The sequence below is a fragment of the Serpula lacrymans genome (assembly GCF_000218685.1).
Source record: "Serpula lacrymans var. lacrymans S7.9 unplaced genomic scaffold SERLAscaffold_2, whole genome shotgun sequence".
Classification (NCBI taxonomy): Eukaryota; Fungi; Basidiomycota; class Agaricomycetes; order Boletales; family Serpulaceae; genus Serpula; species Serpula lacrymans.
Genome location: NW_006763291.1, coordinates 2,385,087 through 2,401,949, shown reverse-complemented (window position 1 = coordinate 2,401,949; position 16,863 = coordinate 2,385,087). Strand labels below are relative to the sequence as shown.

Here is a 16,863-nt window from a genome sequence, read left to right as displayed (position 1 = left end):
TCACTAGCAATTCAATCTGAGAAAGACACTGACCAATCTCATCAACACTCTTCCTCGTGTTGCAGGGCACCAGCACATCATTCCCTGCATAGCTACGAAAACGATATCCCTCACTTCCTCCGCTTGAATACAAGAGGAGTCCGTGTAGGCCTACGTCGTCAAATCAGCTCCCCGTCTCAGAGTCTACCACAGTCAAGGAAAAGAAAAGCTACGTACGCAAGCGTTATACCACTCTTCGCATCAAGCACACGCGCTTTCTTCTGCTCAAATGTCTCCGACCTGAACTGCGGCTCGTCCTTGATCTCAATCTTGAACTGCATAACAAAAAGGGTGAGCACCGCGGTGCCCTCGGTTTCTGAGAACCTAAAAAGTGGCAAGCAGAATCAGTACGGCATGATAGTGACGATGACAATGATCGATGAAAGAATGTAATAAGAACTTGACGCACTTTCGTCCAACACAGCCGCGGTATCCTGTTGAGAGAAAGTCAATTCACAATTATGAGGTCTGAAGAACTCGATGCTGAACTAACCTGCACTGAATGGGATGAACGCATCGCGATTCCAGTCTCCTAAGAAACGTGAAGGTTTAAACGTATGGGGCTCCTCCCAGTATCGAGCTACGCACAAACGGGAAATATATGAATCAGGATCAGAAAACCATATTAAAGGTGCTTGACGTACGGTTATAGTGCAGTCCAGCCACGTCGAGATCCATAACTGAGCCTTGAGGAACAGTCACCGTAGTATTCTCGCCTGCCGCATTGGGTACAACGAACGTAGCGTCTTCCACGCTAGTCTTCGGTATGCCAGTCACCTGGAGGGCGGATAGTTTGTAGACTTGCGTCAGTAAAAATTACCTCGCACGACAAGTAAAATATCAGTACAGGAGGGAACATGCGAAGCGTTTCATTGAATACACTAGTGACAGCTTGTCAGCACATACAAAGGCCGGCGAGAATAGACATCACTTACGCCAAAGAGCGAGTGAGCCGTGGCATATCTTCGTATGTCTGCTCCTATCTGAGTATAAATCATGTAAGAAAATGTGGAGAGCATATACCGGCATTCTGCCATCGGGTAGGACACTTCTGATTTGATTATATATGATCTCTTGCTCATCTGGATACAACGCCAGCATTGCAAGTGAGAAGCAAAGAGAATGCGCGGTTGTCTAGATATAATAAATTTGTTCTATATCATGATGCAGATTAAATGGAAGGAATTGCGCACCTCATGTCCAGCCACTAAAAAAATAAAGATATTGCCTGGTATGTGGATTATACTCCGTCTGGTTGTGAGTATGTCATTAGCCACTCACCAATTAACTCGCTATCTGACAGCCTCACTTCATCAGAGGTAAGGTCCACATCGTCATTTGCTGCCAACAAGCTGTTGAAAAGATCGTGCCTTTCTTCCTTTGCCTCGCCATTCTTGCGGGATTGTATCATTTCGTACAGGTACCGCTGTAGGACACATTCGAAAATTCGGACATGAAATAGATCGGTTACGTTGGTATTTAATGTTGGAAGTGCATTTACAAACCTCTAATTCGTCAAACGCGAGCCCTACTCGCTCCAGTCGTTTGCTGAGACCGTACGCCCATTTAGGAACAACTAGCTTGATGATCAAATTCGTGGTAACGGTGTGTAATGAGTCTTTGAACGTCATTTTGTGGCCAGGGGGAATGATTTCGTCTTCTTGCCATGATATACTACGACCAAACCCTGCGTGAAAAGTCATTGCGAAGTTAATCATCATCATCATCTCTAATTAGGAACATTCGACTTTCACCTGCAGCACCGATGACGAATAAGGCGATCTGCAATGAGAGTCGTTATGAAGGGACACGTCTAAAAAATAAAAGACGGCTAACTGGGAGCGTCAAGTCCACACCGTGATCGATGGTTATTTCATCTTTTCCAGCCCATGCATGATCAAAGAGGTCAAGCATGATCCTACATGTCTCGTCCCATACAAGCTTGTTGTTGCGCTATATTATAGGTTTTTAGATACAGAATGTCACACTTTCAAGCCGGATTATGATGCGGGGCGTACATCTGAGAAGGCGGGAGCGACGATCTTCCGGTACCTCTTCCACTCGTCGCCCTCTGATACGACTATGTTCCCGCCGAAAAAAGTGATGAAGCTATACTGATGCAATGGTTTGGGAAACCGGGAGCGTGACCAAACTATCTCCTAGCATAACAAAATAAAATCGGCAAAGCAGCCGAAAGCTTTGGGTAGATAAGAGTCCTACCTTGATGACTTCTGCGTCCGCAACCCAGATGGAAATGCGGGATATAGGCCAAGCTGCAATCTAGCAAAAAGAGGGGAAGTAAGAAATAAGACGGGCCAGAAGGGTGGGAGCTAACTTACGGAAGAAATGATGTCTAGCCCCTTTTCCGCAAAAACTAAGACAGATTGGGTTGTAAGCATAATTTAACAGACTAAGAAAATTAAGGTGTACTTGAGTGCTTGAAGTTCCACAGACCATCACGCCCAAGAGATATGCCACGTATAGCAGGGACAAGATTGCCAAGTATTGTCGTTGAGCTCAATAAAGTGCGATGGCCAGGAAGGTATCTTCACCCAGTACTATCAGTAAGACGCTTGCACAAGGAAGTTGAGGGAAAGACATACTTAGTAGATCGAATAGCCCGCCTGAAGTCGATATACACTTGTGCAGCGCGGAGCAAGGCTACAGAGCCAAGGAGCTTTAAGAGAGTTTGCAGATTGAGCCCTGATATCTGCATGACAACGAAAAGAAAGAGAGAAAGAGGGCATATGTTACAACTTTTATCATTTCACTATATATCGACCGTCAGCATCTGTCATTTCGCAGGGACTCCCCAACATGCATCATGATTCGGAATCAATACCATCCTCGGGATCAGGTCCAGTCGGCAGGTACCGGGCGTCAGTCCCCCCTACTCCGATTTTGACCGATTCTCTGAAGAAACACTAATTGAGTTGTCCATAATATTTCAAAATACATACTATGAGTAACTATGGTTTGCTTGTGGTCAGGCTTGTAGTCAATATAAAGCAGTTGCCATCTGATAATTCGTCCGTCTGTATTGCCTATACTGATGCTGATGCCACTGGCAATTCAGTTTGACAACTTTGAAAGACCTTCCACCAAGGTTAGAATCCCGATAATGCACTGATACACTTCTCCGTGCTGTAGGGCACTAGCACAGCTCACTAGTCCACATTGGTGACGCGAAAACGAATGGAACGTCCTTCCCCCTATGTACGATAATAGCCCTCACTTTCTCCGCTTGAATACAAGAGGAGTTCGTGTAGGCCTGCAACATCAAATTAGCTCCTCGTCTCGAAGTCCACCACAGTCAACGAAAAGAAAAAGTAACGTACGCAAGCGTCAAACTATTCCGAGTCCTCACATCAAGCACGCGCGCCTTCTTCTGCTCAAACGTCTCCGACCTAAACTGCCGCTCGTCCTGAATCTCAACCTTATATTGCATGATAAGAAGGGTGAGCACTGCGGTGCCCTCGGTTTCTGAGAATCTGAAAAAGCGGCCAGCAGGGTGCAGCATCAGTATGACATGATAGTGGCGATGATCGCTGAAAGAAATGCAAAAGAACTCGACGCACTTTCGTCCAACACAGCCGCGGTGTCCTGTTGAGAAGATGTTAAAATTCACAAGTATGAGGTCTGAAAAGCTCGATGCTGGACTAACCTGCACTGAATGGAATGAACGCATCGCGATTCCAGTCTCCCAAGAAACGTGAAGGTTTAAACGTGTGAGGGTCCTCCCAGTATCGAGCTACACATAAATGAGGACGATATACGAATCAGGACCAGAAAACCATATTGATGAAAGGCACGGCGTACGGTTATAGTGCAGTCCAGGCACGTCGAAAGTCAATTTTGTGTCTTTAGGGACAGCTACCGTAGTATTCTCGCCTGCTGCATTGCGTACAACGAACGTAGCATCTTCGGCGCTGTTCTTTGGTATGCCAGTCACCTGGAAAGACGAATAGTTTGTAGATCGCGTCAGCGATAATACCTCAAAAGACACAAGAAATATCAGTACGGGAGGGAACATGCGAAGCGTTTCATTGAATACACTAGTGACAGTTTGTCAGCACATATAAAGGTCGGCGAGAATAGACATCACTTACGCCAAAGAGCGATTGAGCTGTGGCATATCTTCGTATGTCTGCTCCTTTGTGAGTATAAACTATGCAAGGTGTGAGTGTGGAGAGTATATACCGGCATTCTGCCATCGGGTAAGACGCTTTTGACGTGATTATAAAGGATCTCTTGCTCGTCTGGATACAACGCTAGCATTGCAAGCGAGAAGCAAAGAGAATGCGCAGTTGTCTGGACGCATTCAACTTAATGACTTCGTACTATACGACGGTCCGGATTAAATAAAACATTTACACACCTCATGTCCAGCCACCAAGAAAATAAAGATGTTACCTGGTACGGGTTATACTCTGTTTGGTGATGACTGTCGCTAATCACTCACCAACTAACTCGCTATCCGCCAACCTCACTTCATCAGTGTTAAGGTCCATATCATCATTTGCTGCCAACAAGCTGTTAAATAAATCGTGCCTTTCTTCCTTGATCTCGCCGCTCTTGCGGGATTGTATCATTTCGTACAGGTATCGCTGTATGTCGTTTTTGAGAATTCATTCGTATATGAGATGGATCGTGTTAGGTTAGCGTTTGACGTGGGAAGTGCATCCACATACCTCTAATTCGTCAAACGCAAGCCCTACTCGCTCCAGTCGTTTGTTGAGACCATAGGCCCATTTTGGAGTTACAAGCTTGATGGCTAGATTCGTAGTAACAATATGTAACGAGTCTCTGAATGTCATTTTGTGGCCAGGGGGAATGATTGCGTCTTCTTGCCAAGATATACGACGACCGAACCCTGCGTGAACAGTCATTGCGAACATTAATCATTATCATCTATAACTAGGAACATTCATAATTCACCTGCGGCACCGATGACGAATAAGGCGATCTGCAATGCAAGTCGTTACGGTGGGACACGTCAAAAATATTACAAACGGCTAACCGGGAGCGTCAAGTCCACACCATGATCAATAGTTACTTCATCTTTTCCAGTCCAGACGTTATTGAAGAGGTCAAGCATGATTCTGCACGTCTCGTCCCATACAAGCTTGTTGTTGCGCTATATTGTAAGCTTTTAGATAAGAATTTCATACTTTCAAGCTAGATCATGATACGGGACGTACATCTGTGAAGGCGGGAGCGACAATCTTCCGATACCTCTTCCACTCATCGCCCTCTGATGAGACTACGTTCCCGCCGAAGAAGGTGAGGACTTTATACTGTTGCAGAGGTTTTGGAAACAGGGAGCGTGACCAGACAATTTCCTAACATAAGGAAATAACATGTGCAAAGTGGCCCCAAGCTTTGAAGGGATGAGAGCCCTACCTTGATGACATCCGCGTCCGCGATCCAGAGAGAAACACGGGTTTTAGGCCAAGCTGCAATCTTATAGAAAGGGCGAAAGTAAGAAATAGGACAAGCCAGATGAGTTGAAGTTGACTTACGTTACTAACTATGTCTAGCCCCTTTTCCGCAAAAACTAGGGCAGATTGAGTTGCAAACATGACCTGACAGACTAAGGAACTCGAGACATACTTGAGTGCTTGAAGTTCCACAGACCATCACGTCCCAGAGATATGCCGCGTATGGGAGGGAGAAAATTGACAATGATTGCTGATGAGCTCAAGAAAGTACGATGCCCAGGAAGGTTCCTTGGACCACTACCGTCAGCACTCGCACAAGAAAGCTGGGAGAAAGACATACCTGATAGATCGAATAGCCCGTCTGAAGTTGGTGTACACCTTTGCTGTGCGGAGCAAGGCTACAGAGCCGAGGAGTATTAAGAGGGTTTGCAAATTGAGCCCTGAGATCAGCATTGTGGTGGAAAGAAAGAAAGAGAGCGAATGATTGAATTAGCGACTGGTTGAGTTATAGCAGGTTATGGCATGGAATGTGAGTCAGATACAGTATCGTCTTGTACGTCTATAGATAACAAATCCCGTCATTCGTCGACTCCGTCGGAAGCAATCCACCGGCGGTGGCTATACATCCGTTACTAGCATCAGTACAACTTACTTCCATTATTGACACTGGAACGCACCTCACAAACAACAGCCAGTCTTGCACACCAGGTTATGTCATGATCATATACACCAGTAACTACTGTAGGAGAACCGGGATGTTTCAGTCGCACTCAGATCAGAAGACCAAACCCGATGAGATGATAAATACACTCACAGCTCTTTGATGTTTAGTGACATCTTGCAACAAAATTATGACGTTACATATTGACCGCGTTGATTGAGCCTGTATTACAGCTATTAATTGCAGAATGTTAGACATGTCAGCATAGAAATCGCATGCAGGCGGACTTGAAAAATAGAAATCCCCGAAAGATCAGGAGACTGTATCTTAAGTCTGGTTGGCGTAGCTGTGGCGCCTGTGGTGGGCAGACTCTGAGATTAGTCTTACGAGTCTAAAAGAATTTACTTTCCGCTCATCCCGCTTCAACTCCGAGTGCACGTTGTTCACACCGGGATGTCTACTTAACGATCTGCAATTAGCTGTAACTTGGCGTTCAAGGTTATTGCCGGTAGTAGTTCAAGCGTATCTAAGCGACCCGTACAACTTCGTCCGAAAGGTGACAAAACTCCAGGTTGAAGCACTATAGTTCTCAGATTGGCAGGGCATTTCCTCGCGTTCGTTCTTACACTCCAGCACTGTATATATGCGATCACGATACAGTAGTTTTAAACTCTGATGATCATACAAATACAGTACAAAGATGAAATGGCTAACTAAACAAACACAAAACTCTAATAGCTTCACTGACAGTGCACGCATACACAAGCCAATGATGGCATATGCATCTATGCTGCCGCCCTACAAGATCATTGAGTGATAATCACAGTATAAATGTCATTAGTATCAGTAAAGTCGTTACACATTAGTAAATGTCCCAAAGATAGTATCCCATTTTTATCTTCATATCGTCCATCGTTCGCATTGTCCATGCCAAAACTCACCAAGTCTTCAAGCAAAAGCCTACGCTCAAGCTCAAGCCAAGATCCACACCCCACTAACAGCTCCAATCGTCAACATCGCACCCAGCCCAACCAGCGCTCTCGTGTCGCCTACAATAGAAGCAGCACCGCTCGACTGGCCTCCAGACGACGTAGTTCCACCAGACGACGTCGGCGTGAATGTCCCTGAAGCGCTCGCAAGACATGATGAGGCGGCGGAGCTCTGTGCACTTGTTCCTGATGGTGCAGCCGCGTTGACGGTCCCGTTCCCGCTAAAGCTGCACGCCTGAGCGCTCGCGCCGTTGGCGTAGTAGTACTCGTTCATGACGTAGGAGAGCATGATCGCTAGATTTCGAAGGGAGTCAGAAAGTAAGCTAACACGTTCCATTTCCGATAGCCAAGGTCATAGGGTACTCACAGGGGTCACACGCGGATACAACACCGTATGTTCCGGACGTGCCATTAGCAGCAATCGCATCACAGTTCCCACCAGATGATCCGAGTGCGCTGCACGCATAATTGAGCAACGTACCAACGATCGCAGATGTATTTGACACCTGTGGCGTGAAACTGCAGCTAAGCGTACTCTCCAAACACGTGCACGCCGCGAGGTTGGGCGTCTGAGGTAAACTTGTCGATGCTAGGAACGTCGCATTCTGTGCAGGGCATGAAGGGTAAGTTGCCGAACCTGCATTGCTCTGGGTAGGCGTGTTCGGTGGGGAGGCAGCAGCGTATTCAGTTTTGAGATTAGTAAAGTCCTGGCTGGTGGTGACGGTGTCATCTGCATTGATCGTGACCATGCCGAATGATCCTGCTGCGCTGGTGGCGGGGAAGTAGGAGAATGCGAGCCCACCAGACCAGACAGGGGACATCTCGGAACTAAAGAGCGCGCCAACCTCTGTCCAGGGACGGGGCGAGACGGAGGCACAACCGTATTCAGAAAAGTAAGCTGCGACGTTATAATTCTGGAATTGCGCTTCCGTGTCTGCATAGGCAGCTGCAAAGCTCGAGTTGCCACACCATTGACTGCAGAAGGGTCAACCAATGTATCAGCACTCAGTTTCGAAAAGTTCGACACGGAAGGGACAGTAGAATATGGTGTGATATCGAATAAGTGAATACTCACTAGTTGTTGAGGCCAAATAGATCGATGGAAGTGGAAGCCGAATTGGACCCGGAAGGATCGCAAGAAAGATATTCCGCGAAGGGATCGAGCCAATCAGCAGTCCCATCGATGGCAGCATAGCCAACCATAACTGATGATTTCTGCGACGTTCTATGCATAGTTTTTGGAGCCCATGAGTATCGAGTAAAAATATAGGCTTTGGGAGAAACACGGGTTTTCGGATCTAGCGCAAGTCGTGTTTACTCACAGGTATGCCTTGATATCACGCGCAGCAGCCTTCACAAATGGAGCCGCATTTGACGTAGCAGCAGATGTGATGACCTCGTTTCCGACGTTGTAAGCTAGCACGTTATCATATTTAGAGAATGCGTCGATGGTGTCGACATACAGCCCGAGGAGATTGGTGGTCCAGGCGGGGGAAGTACTCTCTATTGAACCGTTCACGGGCAACGACAGGTCGATACTGCAAGAGATTGAGGTTGAACAAAGTGTTTGGATAAAGCCAGAGGGGGGGACTCACATTGTGTAGATACCTGCATTGCTGAATGCCTGCATACAGGAATCATGGTTCAAAGACGAGTTGACGCTATACACCCGGATAGCATTGACACCCAATTGTTGCAGATAAGGCAGATCGCGGGCGCATGCAGTCGAATTTGCCAATGGGTCGACAAAAGTTGAGGGGGAGAGAAATGGATTGTTTGCACTGGCAACTTCAACACCTTGGAATACCGGGAAATGAGAGTCAGCTCAACGTACGCAGACACTTCCCTCTCCACCATTCAAAAGATCTGAACAAGGTTGCTACACACCTTGAGGTTGATACGCTATACCCTTGATGTAGAACCTATTTCCACCAGAATACAAATACCTGCCCGACCGAGTAACTGCGGAGATCGCGTGAGCCCCGGATAGTAAAGCTCCCGCGACGGCAAGAAAGGTGATGATGCGTGAAGCCTCGAGCATCTTTACTCGACCTCGACGCGGATGATGTGGGGGGAAGAGGAAGAAGGGGTGGGATGTAGAAACCAACTAGTGTAAACTTTGTTATTATATATATTCCAGGGTGAGAGCGCCCGGTGACACATCCCCGCTTCCGAGGATTATGGGCTCTGTTATGAGGTGCCTCACCCGTTCATCGTGTTAGGTGCCTCAGTTGCAATAGGGTATAGATCGTCGACATTGGCACCAAGCAGTAGAAGTTAATTAATAACTACGGCATGCATAGTTTAGAGCGAGAAAGCGCATTGACAACTCAATGTGATATACGATAGTACGCACGTGCTAATATATTAGCAATGTGCAATACTTTCCCATAGAATGAAAGTTGACGTTTCTTAGAGGCCGTTAACGTCACCATAGACATGACACTGATATCTGGGAAAAATACGACGCCAGCGTCTCATAGGGCGCTTCACCTCTGTCAAAACAACATCCATCTTTGCATTCAGTAAGGTTTGCGAGTAACTATCAAAATGGCTACCACGATGATCATGGAGATACGCTATCAACCCCTGAAGCACAAGGTCCTGAGTCACATTACCTCCCTGGAGAACATGTCCGAATCGAAGGAATGATCTAGCGCTGGATTGAAAGAATTCTGCTCGAGGCTCTTAACGCCAGCCACAACGAGATGACTTCCTCCAGTCTTAACAAGAGACATTTCATTGGATTGGGTATGCTTGTGGCTTTTTTTTTTTTTTTTCCTTCTTCATTTCGTTCCCCGTTTGATTGACACGAAGACGACCAGGACTTGAGTGCCATACCGCAACATAGGGAGCGCCTATCCCAGAAATGGCAACCAGAAGAACACTGACTCACTTTACACCTTCGTTGATGGGCGCTTACGATGAATTGATATTGCAAGTCTTTGAACGTGCGCGTTTGAGCAGCATGAGCTCTTCGTTTTGCTCATCGAGGACAAAATGGGGGCATCTCGGGTCGGGACCTTCAGATGACAGGGTTCTCTGTAAGGCAACTGGAACTTTTGCCGAGAACAGTGTGAGTGTACGAAGCAATACAGTACGTACAGAGGCTCAACTGAAGCCGGAAGACATGAATGCTTACCGAAGGATGCATTTGCTATCCTAACCGCTGATCCCATGATGTGGCCGAGGCACGAAGCTCAAGATAGGCTAACCCAAGATATATCAGCCAGTGCGTCAAAAGGCAAAAATACCACATTAACGATGCTGATAGCTCGTATGGAGCATTTGTCGTAGGAACGACTTTGCAATGTATTGGACTGTCGATTACGTCGAATATTTGTATCACTGTGGATCTGAGTGAGACAAGGTGGACTTGGCCACAATGCAACCAGGCTGGGCCTACCGGGTAAGATTACGTTTGTTGTGGCGGGCGTGCTGAAATATGGAAAATGCATGCAGTGCCTTTGTGGTGTCGGAGTCTCCGAACTACAGCGTTCCTGCGCTAGAATCAAATGTACTGGCAGCCGAATGACAGGTGCGATGGTGTGAACCCATCGATAAGAGAAATGGCGGCCATCGTCGTGCACAATAGCGAGGAGGACGAGGAGGAGGACGAGGGCCACGACGAGGAGGACAGGAGAGCCAAGGCAGCGATATGCAAACTTGAGTGGAATGACGTCGAGAAGGAGACTCCGACTCGGGATCAGCCGAATGAGGCAGGTGTGTCTGGTCTGCGATGGAGTGCACGTAAAGCGATCAAGGCCCTGTGCTCAGAATAGTCTTAAAAAGACATGAACTAAGCACCCCTCACTCTCCTTTACAGCTCATTCCTTGTTCTCTCTCCACTCACCATGTCCGTACCTCCCCTCCACACCTCTTTTCTAATGCTCACCTTTTTTCTCTCCCAGGGCGGACCCCACCAACACGTCATCCGCAACGACGGCGACGTTCTTGTCAGCCTTGGTCTTCAATGGCGCTGTCGCAGGCGCTGAAATTCTCGCATTCACATTCCTTCGTCCCTACTTCAAGCAAATATATGAACCACGCACTCTAGTTCCAATCGCCAGGTGTGTTATTTTCTTTCTCGCCTTATCAAAACTCGTTGCCTACACCGCGCCCCTAGTCAACGTGTGAAACCGTTTGTCGCTGGAATGTTCACCTGGCCTATCGCTTTGCTCAAAGCGAACTACCAAGACATCATGCAAGTTAACGGTCCGGATGCTTACTTCTTCGTCCGCTTTCTCCGCATGATGGTTCGCATTCTCTTGCCAATTTGGATCATTTCTTGGATCGTCCTCCTCCCTACCACTTCGGCTGGCACTTTGAGCACAGGAAAAACAGGTCTTGACCGTTTCATCTTTGGTAATGTTCCAACTTCTCAACAAGACCGCTACGCCGCACACATCATTCTCGTCTGGATATTCACTTGTTTGTATCATCTCCTTTCTTTCACATATATCATTCCTGATATTATTACAGTTTGGATATTCTGGAATATCAGATACGAAATGCAAAAATTCATCACAGCCCGTCAAATTTTCCTTATCAGTCCTGAACACTCGTCCACAGTTCAGGCCAACACCATTCTCGTCACTGGAATTCCTGCCAAATTTTTGTCTGAAAAAGCACTTAGCAAGATGTACTCTCATCTTCCTGGGGGCGTCAAGAAAATTTGGATCAACCGGTGAGTCTACGTGTCGCGTCGAGATATGTCCCCGTTGCATCCGGCAGTTCCTATTGCTTAAGCGGTCCCTGTGCCTGGGCCACCTTGTTCACTTATTTATCACGATATAGCTGTCCGCAGGACGGATCATAAGGACTTTTCTCAGGCGGCTGATATGATTTCCGAGTTGCTTTGCTAAAATTTTTCAATAGTGATCTCAAGGAACTGCCTGATATCTATGATCGACGGCTTGCGGCTTCCGGGAAACTAGAGTCAGCTGAAACTGCGCTTATAACTACCGCTGCAAAACTACGTGCTGAACAGCTCGAGAAAGACGCCAAAGCAGGCAAGGACACTTCCATCGCCGATACTACCGATGCAGAACGCGACCTTTCTCTCGCCGAAAAACTTGTCCCGAAGAACAAGCGGCCTACGCATCGACTCCCCGCTGGCTTTATGCCTTTCTCTCTGCCCTTGATCGGAAAGGAAGTTGACTCAATTGACTGGGCACGGAAGGAAATTGCGACAATGACTGTTCTTCTTGAGAGAGGTCGCGAGGCAATCTCTCAAGAATCGCCTCTGCCAGAGCCGGAAGACACTAACGGTGATGGGAAAGTAGACTCCAATGATCGTCCCTTACAGACTTACCCTCCTCTCTCATCTGCCTTTGTGACATTCAACCAGCAAATTGCTGCCCATCTTGCCGTTCGGGCTCTTACCCATCATGAACCATACAGGATGCACGACAAATACGTTGAAGTTGCTCCTGAGGACGTTATCTGGGGAAATCTTGGCTTGAACCCGTACGAACAAAAGGCTAGGTTGGCGATCAGTTATGCGGCTACTGCGGGGTTGATCATTCTATGGGCGCTCCCTGGTGAGTAGTCAGAACAGCCAATAATATAAAGATACGCAGTTCTCATATATCATTTTTCATAGTCGCTTTTGTTGGTATCATCTCGAACATTAAAGGCCTTTGTGTCCGCGCTGCTTGGCTGGCTTGGCTTTGCAAAATTCCTTTGGAAGTTAATGGTATCATTCAGGGTGTCTTGCCCCCAGTGTTGCTAGCGGTTCTTATGATGTTACTCCCTATCATATTGCGTCTTCTCGGACGGTTCGAGGGCATACCCACCAAAAATGGTCTCGAACTCAGCCTTATGACGCGATTCTTCATTTTCCAGGTTATTGTGAGTGTGCTCTTCGTAATCATAGTGGAAGGCCAGATGCTGAAGATCATGTTTAGCATTCTTTCTTGATTGTAACCCTTAGTTCGGGTATTATCGCTGCCTTGCCAGGTTTGTTGAAGAACCCCACTGGAATCCCTAGCCTTCTTGCACAATATCTTCCCCAAGCATCTACATTCTTCTTGACGTGCGTATAGTTGAATACTTGTAGTCCTTATCTCTTTGCTGATTGTTTTCTGTAGATACATCCTTTTGCAGGGTCTCTCGGGAGTGGCCGGTGGATTCCTCAACATTGTAACACTAGCGCTGTACTATGTGAAATTGTTCATCTTGGGAAGTACCCCTCGATCGATATATAATATCAAGTACGGCGCCCGATCTGTTGCATGGGGTACATTGTTCCCGTCGATGACTTTACTCGTTGTCATTAGTAAGCTATTTCACTCTCGTCTCACCGACGTGCTCTAACTCACCGACTATTCCAGCTTTCGGTTACTCCATCATCTCGCCAATCATCAACGGCTTTGCCTGCGCAGCTTTCTTCCTTTTCTACCAACTTTACAAATTCCTATTCTTGTACCAATTCACTCAGCCTACAACAAGCGAGACTGGCGGCCTCTTCTTCCCGAAAGCTATACAACATGTCTTCGTCGGGATGTATGTGCAGCAGTTATGCCTCTGTGCATTATTCTTCCTCGCGCAGGATGCAGACAAAAAGCAGAGTGCGGTCCCAGAAGGAGCGCTGATGGTTGTTCTTATTGTATTCACCGTACGTCTTTTCGATATTCCCCGTGAAAACCTAGCTAACAGGGCAGTATAATCTACGTTATGTTTAGGCCGCCTTCCATGCCATCATTAACAACTCCTTTGGCCCCTTGATACATGCCCTCCCACTCAGTCTCGCAGACAGGGCATACAGGCAGCCCGAGCCCGCTACTACCACTGAAGACAATGCCAACCATATGGACGCTGGACAACGGCCCATCGACGAGAAAGCCGGCGGGAGCGGGAGCAACCCCACCTCCCCCACTTCGCCCACCAGCCCGGGGGGACAATCCAAATACGCCTCCTGGGCATCTGGCGCTCCCATCACCGGTGGATCGTATTCTCAATACGTCCCTGGAGAACGCGTTGACTATGGCTTTGCGCATCCTGCTACGTCGCGCCCGCAGAGGGTCGTTTGGATACCTCTCGATGATCTTGGATTGGGCGCTGAGGCAGTTGAGGCGTGTCGTGAGGCGGGTGTTATGGCGAGCACGGAGGGAGCGATGCTTGACAGTAAGAGGAAAGTTGAGATTACGGAGCCGCCTCCTGATGAGGGGAGGGTGTAAGGGAGCGGATAAACGAAATGGTTCCTAAGTGATGGCTTGTATTTTTTTTTATTTGTGAGGTGAGAGGTGAGGTGAGGTTTTTCATTCACATTCAATGTTCCCATATACCCTTTTACGATTGTTGTTCGTTTATCTGTCTTCAACAACCAAAGTGCTGCGATTTTTTACATTTGTTTTTCATATACTCTTGAAACGCTCGCGATTCATCACTAGTATTAATGTATTCACTGTTATTGTATATACATGCTCACTTTCGCAAGTCGAAGTCGCTTTTCTTGCTTCTTGATTACTACGATAGTTGAATAACAACAGTGATTTGCTTTGTATTTTATGGTGAATTCTTCAGGATTCAGGATTTTAGATTGAGTGCATCTTCGGGAATAAAAAAAAAACATTCTACAGTATTGCATTTGCATTCATATGTGTAGAGAGAGGAGAGGATTACAACCAGAATGATGAACAACAAAGACCATAAACATGACTTAATGTGAAAAAACCAGTTCCAGGTATACTACAGATACATTCGGTGTAGCAGAGCTAACGTCTTAACGCCTTCGTGCATCATGTCCTGTAAATTCGCAATAAACGCGCGCTAGTAACTATACGTGTGCGGCAGAGGGGACATTCGCGGGTCGAGCTCATCACCAACTCTGAACACGCGCGACACATTGCAAGATGTCTAGGAAATGAAAAGAACCATTATCAGCGTCAAGACCGGACAAGAAGACCTGGCGCTCATATGCCAATAATGCTGACGTACCCGCAATCTACAATGGCAATATTTGCTTCTTCATCCTGGCATATGGTACAGAGTCCATGGCGTTCGACGAGTGGCTGCGCCTTTGGAGGTGTCATCGGTGGCGCCGGGGACTTGGCCCTGTTGGTGTCTTCGTCAGATGATTGTATCTGGTGTCCTGCCTCAGCGGTTGTAGAGCCGTCAACGTTCATTTCGTCAATATCGGGGGATACGCGGGCTTGCCGCCGTGCCCTTTCTGCAGCAGCAGCCTCTTGTCTCTGTCTCTCGTTTTCTGCATCCTCTCTGGCCCACCTTTGTTGTTGTTCTTCCTCTTCTTCCTCTCTCCTCTTCCTCTCACGTTCTTGCCGTTCATCTTCTACCAGTGTACTGACCTTGGCTACAAGGTCGCTCTTCTCTAGTATCAACCGTGCATTAACATGATTATCTGACAAAATGCCCTTCAGCGTCCCTATCGAAAGAGCAGCTATCTGATATGGCATCATGTCGAGCAACTCGTCCAATGTCGGCACCGGGACTGGCACGAGTGGCGTAGGGGTGGGTGTAGGAGGCGCAGATGTTGTGCGCGTCCGGGCATGTTGTGGCGGTACGCCCAAATTCGGGGACGCTTGCGAAGACGTAGACCGGTGGGAAGTACTGCCTGAACGCGAGGAAGAAGTGTACGGCCTGTATTGTGTCTGTGGACGGGTCTGGGACTGCGACTGCGGACGAGGTGTGTATGATGTTGTGGGTCTGTGATTTGGATCGAGGTCAGGGCGAGCGAACGCAGGGCGAGAAGACTGAGCGCGTGGTTGTGCACTTGGTCGAAGAGGAGGGTCTGGAGCCAAGCGTGAAAATATGCCACGACGGCCGGGGGACCCTTGATTAGGTACTGAATGTTTACGGTAGTAATCCTACGGAAACAGGGTTACAAAGTGCTGCATCAACAGAGGAGACTATCGATAAGGGACATACTTCATTTGCAAAAGGCAGACATCCGTAAGCGGTCTGTGAACGTGTGTGTGTGAACATGGATTTTGAATGGATGCTAGCTGTAACTGCGGTAACTCACTCTGACGGCGATGATGGAATCGATGAGATCCTGTTTTTCGATTGCTCCGTTGACTTTAATGTTATAAACATCAACGTATTTCTTCAATTTGGCTAATGGCATAGACTTTAAGTGTGTCTTTCCCGATGCCGTTACTGGAATATCCTTACGACGATTAACCAAACGATCGGCAAGTAGACAAAGTCCAACGCACTGGTCAAGAATTCGATACAATATGCGCAGACACTTGCTGTATCATAACCCGATATCCCAGATAGGGGACCAGGGCGCGGCATTAATGCTTGGAAATCGGAGCAGGAGGAACAATAGGAGTAGCCTGGAAATAGGAACTCAAGTCAGCACCGCCTGCGATCAGAGGCTGCGAGCTGTACTTACCACAGTGATTACATCTCTTAGCTCTAGAAAAGATGACATTGAAGTCCTTGCTGCATCTCCTACACGAGGAGCCTAAATCACCAGTATAAGAAGGTGGCGGGCCACTGAGAAGTGGTAGTCCCCGTCCATTCGACATAGCTGGTTATACAGGAAAGGGATGATGGTGGTATGGATACAAGAAACGTGGTACTAAGAAACGTGTATTATACAGGGAGCAAGGGTGGAAAAGGATAAGTACAGCCTAGGTCACTTGGTAAGCTTAGCCATGGATTTGGTCAGCTCAAGGAACATGCCAGATCAATTCAAAATCACTGCAAGGCTGTATCGGCACGTGACTCGCATGTCGTATGACAATCTCGAAGACAATGAGCT

General features: G+C 47.4%; 5 protein-coding genes across 5 annotated transcripts; 1 reads left to right on the top strand and 4 right to left on the bottom strand.

Annotated features, from left to right (window-relative positions):
* Nucleotides 1-110: 110 nt before the first annotated feature.
* SERLADRAFT_433647 (uncharacterized protein) lies at nucleotides 111-5,933 on the bottom strand (the record flags this gene model as incomplete). The annotated part of the gene is made up of 34 exons (XM_007313857.1): nucleotides 111-150; nucleotides 217-363; nucleotides 449-473; nucleotides 533-619; nucleotides 684-816; nucleotides 887-920; nucleotides 975-1,018; nucleotides 1,063-1,173; nucleotides 1,233-1,246; nucleotides 1,321-1,465; nucleotides 1,545-1,726; nucleotides 1,794-1,821; nucleotides 1,876-1,992; nucleotides 2,058-2,198; nucleotides 2,260-2,319; nucleotides 2,379-2,413; nucleotides 2,470-2,585; nucleotides 2,643-2,749; nucleotides 3,407-3,530; nucleotides 3,618-3,642; nucleotides 3,704-3,790; nucleotides 3,859-3,991; nucleotides 4,061-4,094; nucleotides 4,149-4,186; nucleotides 4,240-4,310; nucleotides 4,502-4,646; nucleotides 4,731-4,912; nucleotides 4,978-5,005; nucleotides 5,060-5,176; nucleotides 5,241-5,381; nucleotides 5,443-5,502; nucleotides 5,562-5,596; nucleotides 5,653-5,777; nucleotides 5,821-5,933. The coding sequence occupies 34 exons, from the start codon at nucleotides 5,931-5,933 to the stop codon at nucleotides 111-113; spliced, it is 3,024 nt and encodes a 1,007-aa protein (XP_007313919.1).
* An 880-nt stretch (nucleotides 5,934-6,813) lies between these two features.
* On the bottom strand, nucleotides 6,814-9,171 carry SERLADRAFT_359589 (glycoside hydrolase family 72 protein; the record flags this gene model as incomplete). The annotated part of the gene is made up of 6 exons (XM_007313856.1): nucleotides 6,814-7,424; nucleotides 7,498-8,105; nucleotides 8,206-8,355; nucleotides 8,453-8,668; nucleotides 8,726-8,927; nucleotides 9,018-9,171. 6 exons carry the CDS (start codon nucleotides 9,169-9,171, stop codon nucleotides 7,114-7,116), a joined length of 1,641 nt encoding a protein of 546 aa, XP_007313918.1.
* A 455-nt stretch (nucleotides 9,172-9,626) lies between these two features.
* Nucleotides 9,627-10,514, bottom strand: SERLADRAFT_457745 (uncharacterized protein; the record flags this gene model as incomplete). Its single annotated transcript, XM_007313855.1, is given in 3 exon segments — nucleotides 9,627-10,008; nucleotides 10,023-10,189; nucleotides 10,273-10,514. The coding sequence occupies 1 exon segment, from the start codon at nucleotides 9,967-9,969 to the stop codon at nucleotides 9,784-9,786; it is 186 nt and encodes a 61-aa protein (XP_007313917.1).
* Nucleotides 10,515-10,842: 328 nt separating this feature from the next.
* SERLADRAFT_359587 (uncharacterized protein) lies at nucleotides 10,843-14,686 on the top strand (the record flags this gene model as incomplete). The annotated part of the gene is made up of 11 exons (XM_007313854.1): nucleotides 10,843-10,986; nucleotides 11,042-11,200; nucleotides 11,257-11,561; nucleotides 11,613-11,817; nucleotides 12,009-12,346; nucleotides 12,416-12,673; nucleotides 12,736-12,983; nucleotides 13,040-13,167; nucleotides 13,223-13,410; nucleotides 13,466-13,749; nucleotides 13,817-14,686. Coding segments are annotated over 11 exons (2,610 nt in total).
* A 15-nt stretch (nucleotides 14,687-14,701) lies between these two features.
* SERLADRAFT_457742 (uncharacterized protein) lies at nucleotides 14,702-16,773 on the bottom strand (the record flags this gene model as incomplete). Its single annotated transcript, XM_007313853.1, has 6 exons — nucleotides 14,702-14,990; nucleotides 15,072-15,958; nucleotides 16,020-16,052; nucleotides 16,117-16,250; nucleotides 16,310-16,432; nucleotides 16,492-16,773. The coding sequence occupies 6 exons, from the start codon at nucleotides 16,625-16,627 to the stop codon at nucleotides 14,873-14,875; spliced, it is 1,431 nt and encodes a 476-aa protein (XP_007313915.1).
* Nucleotides 16,774-16,863: the final 90 nt, after the last annotated feature.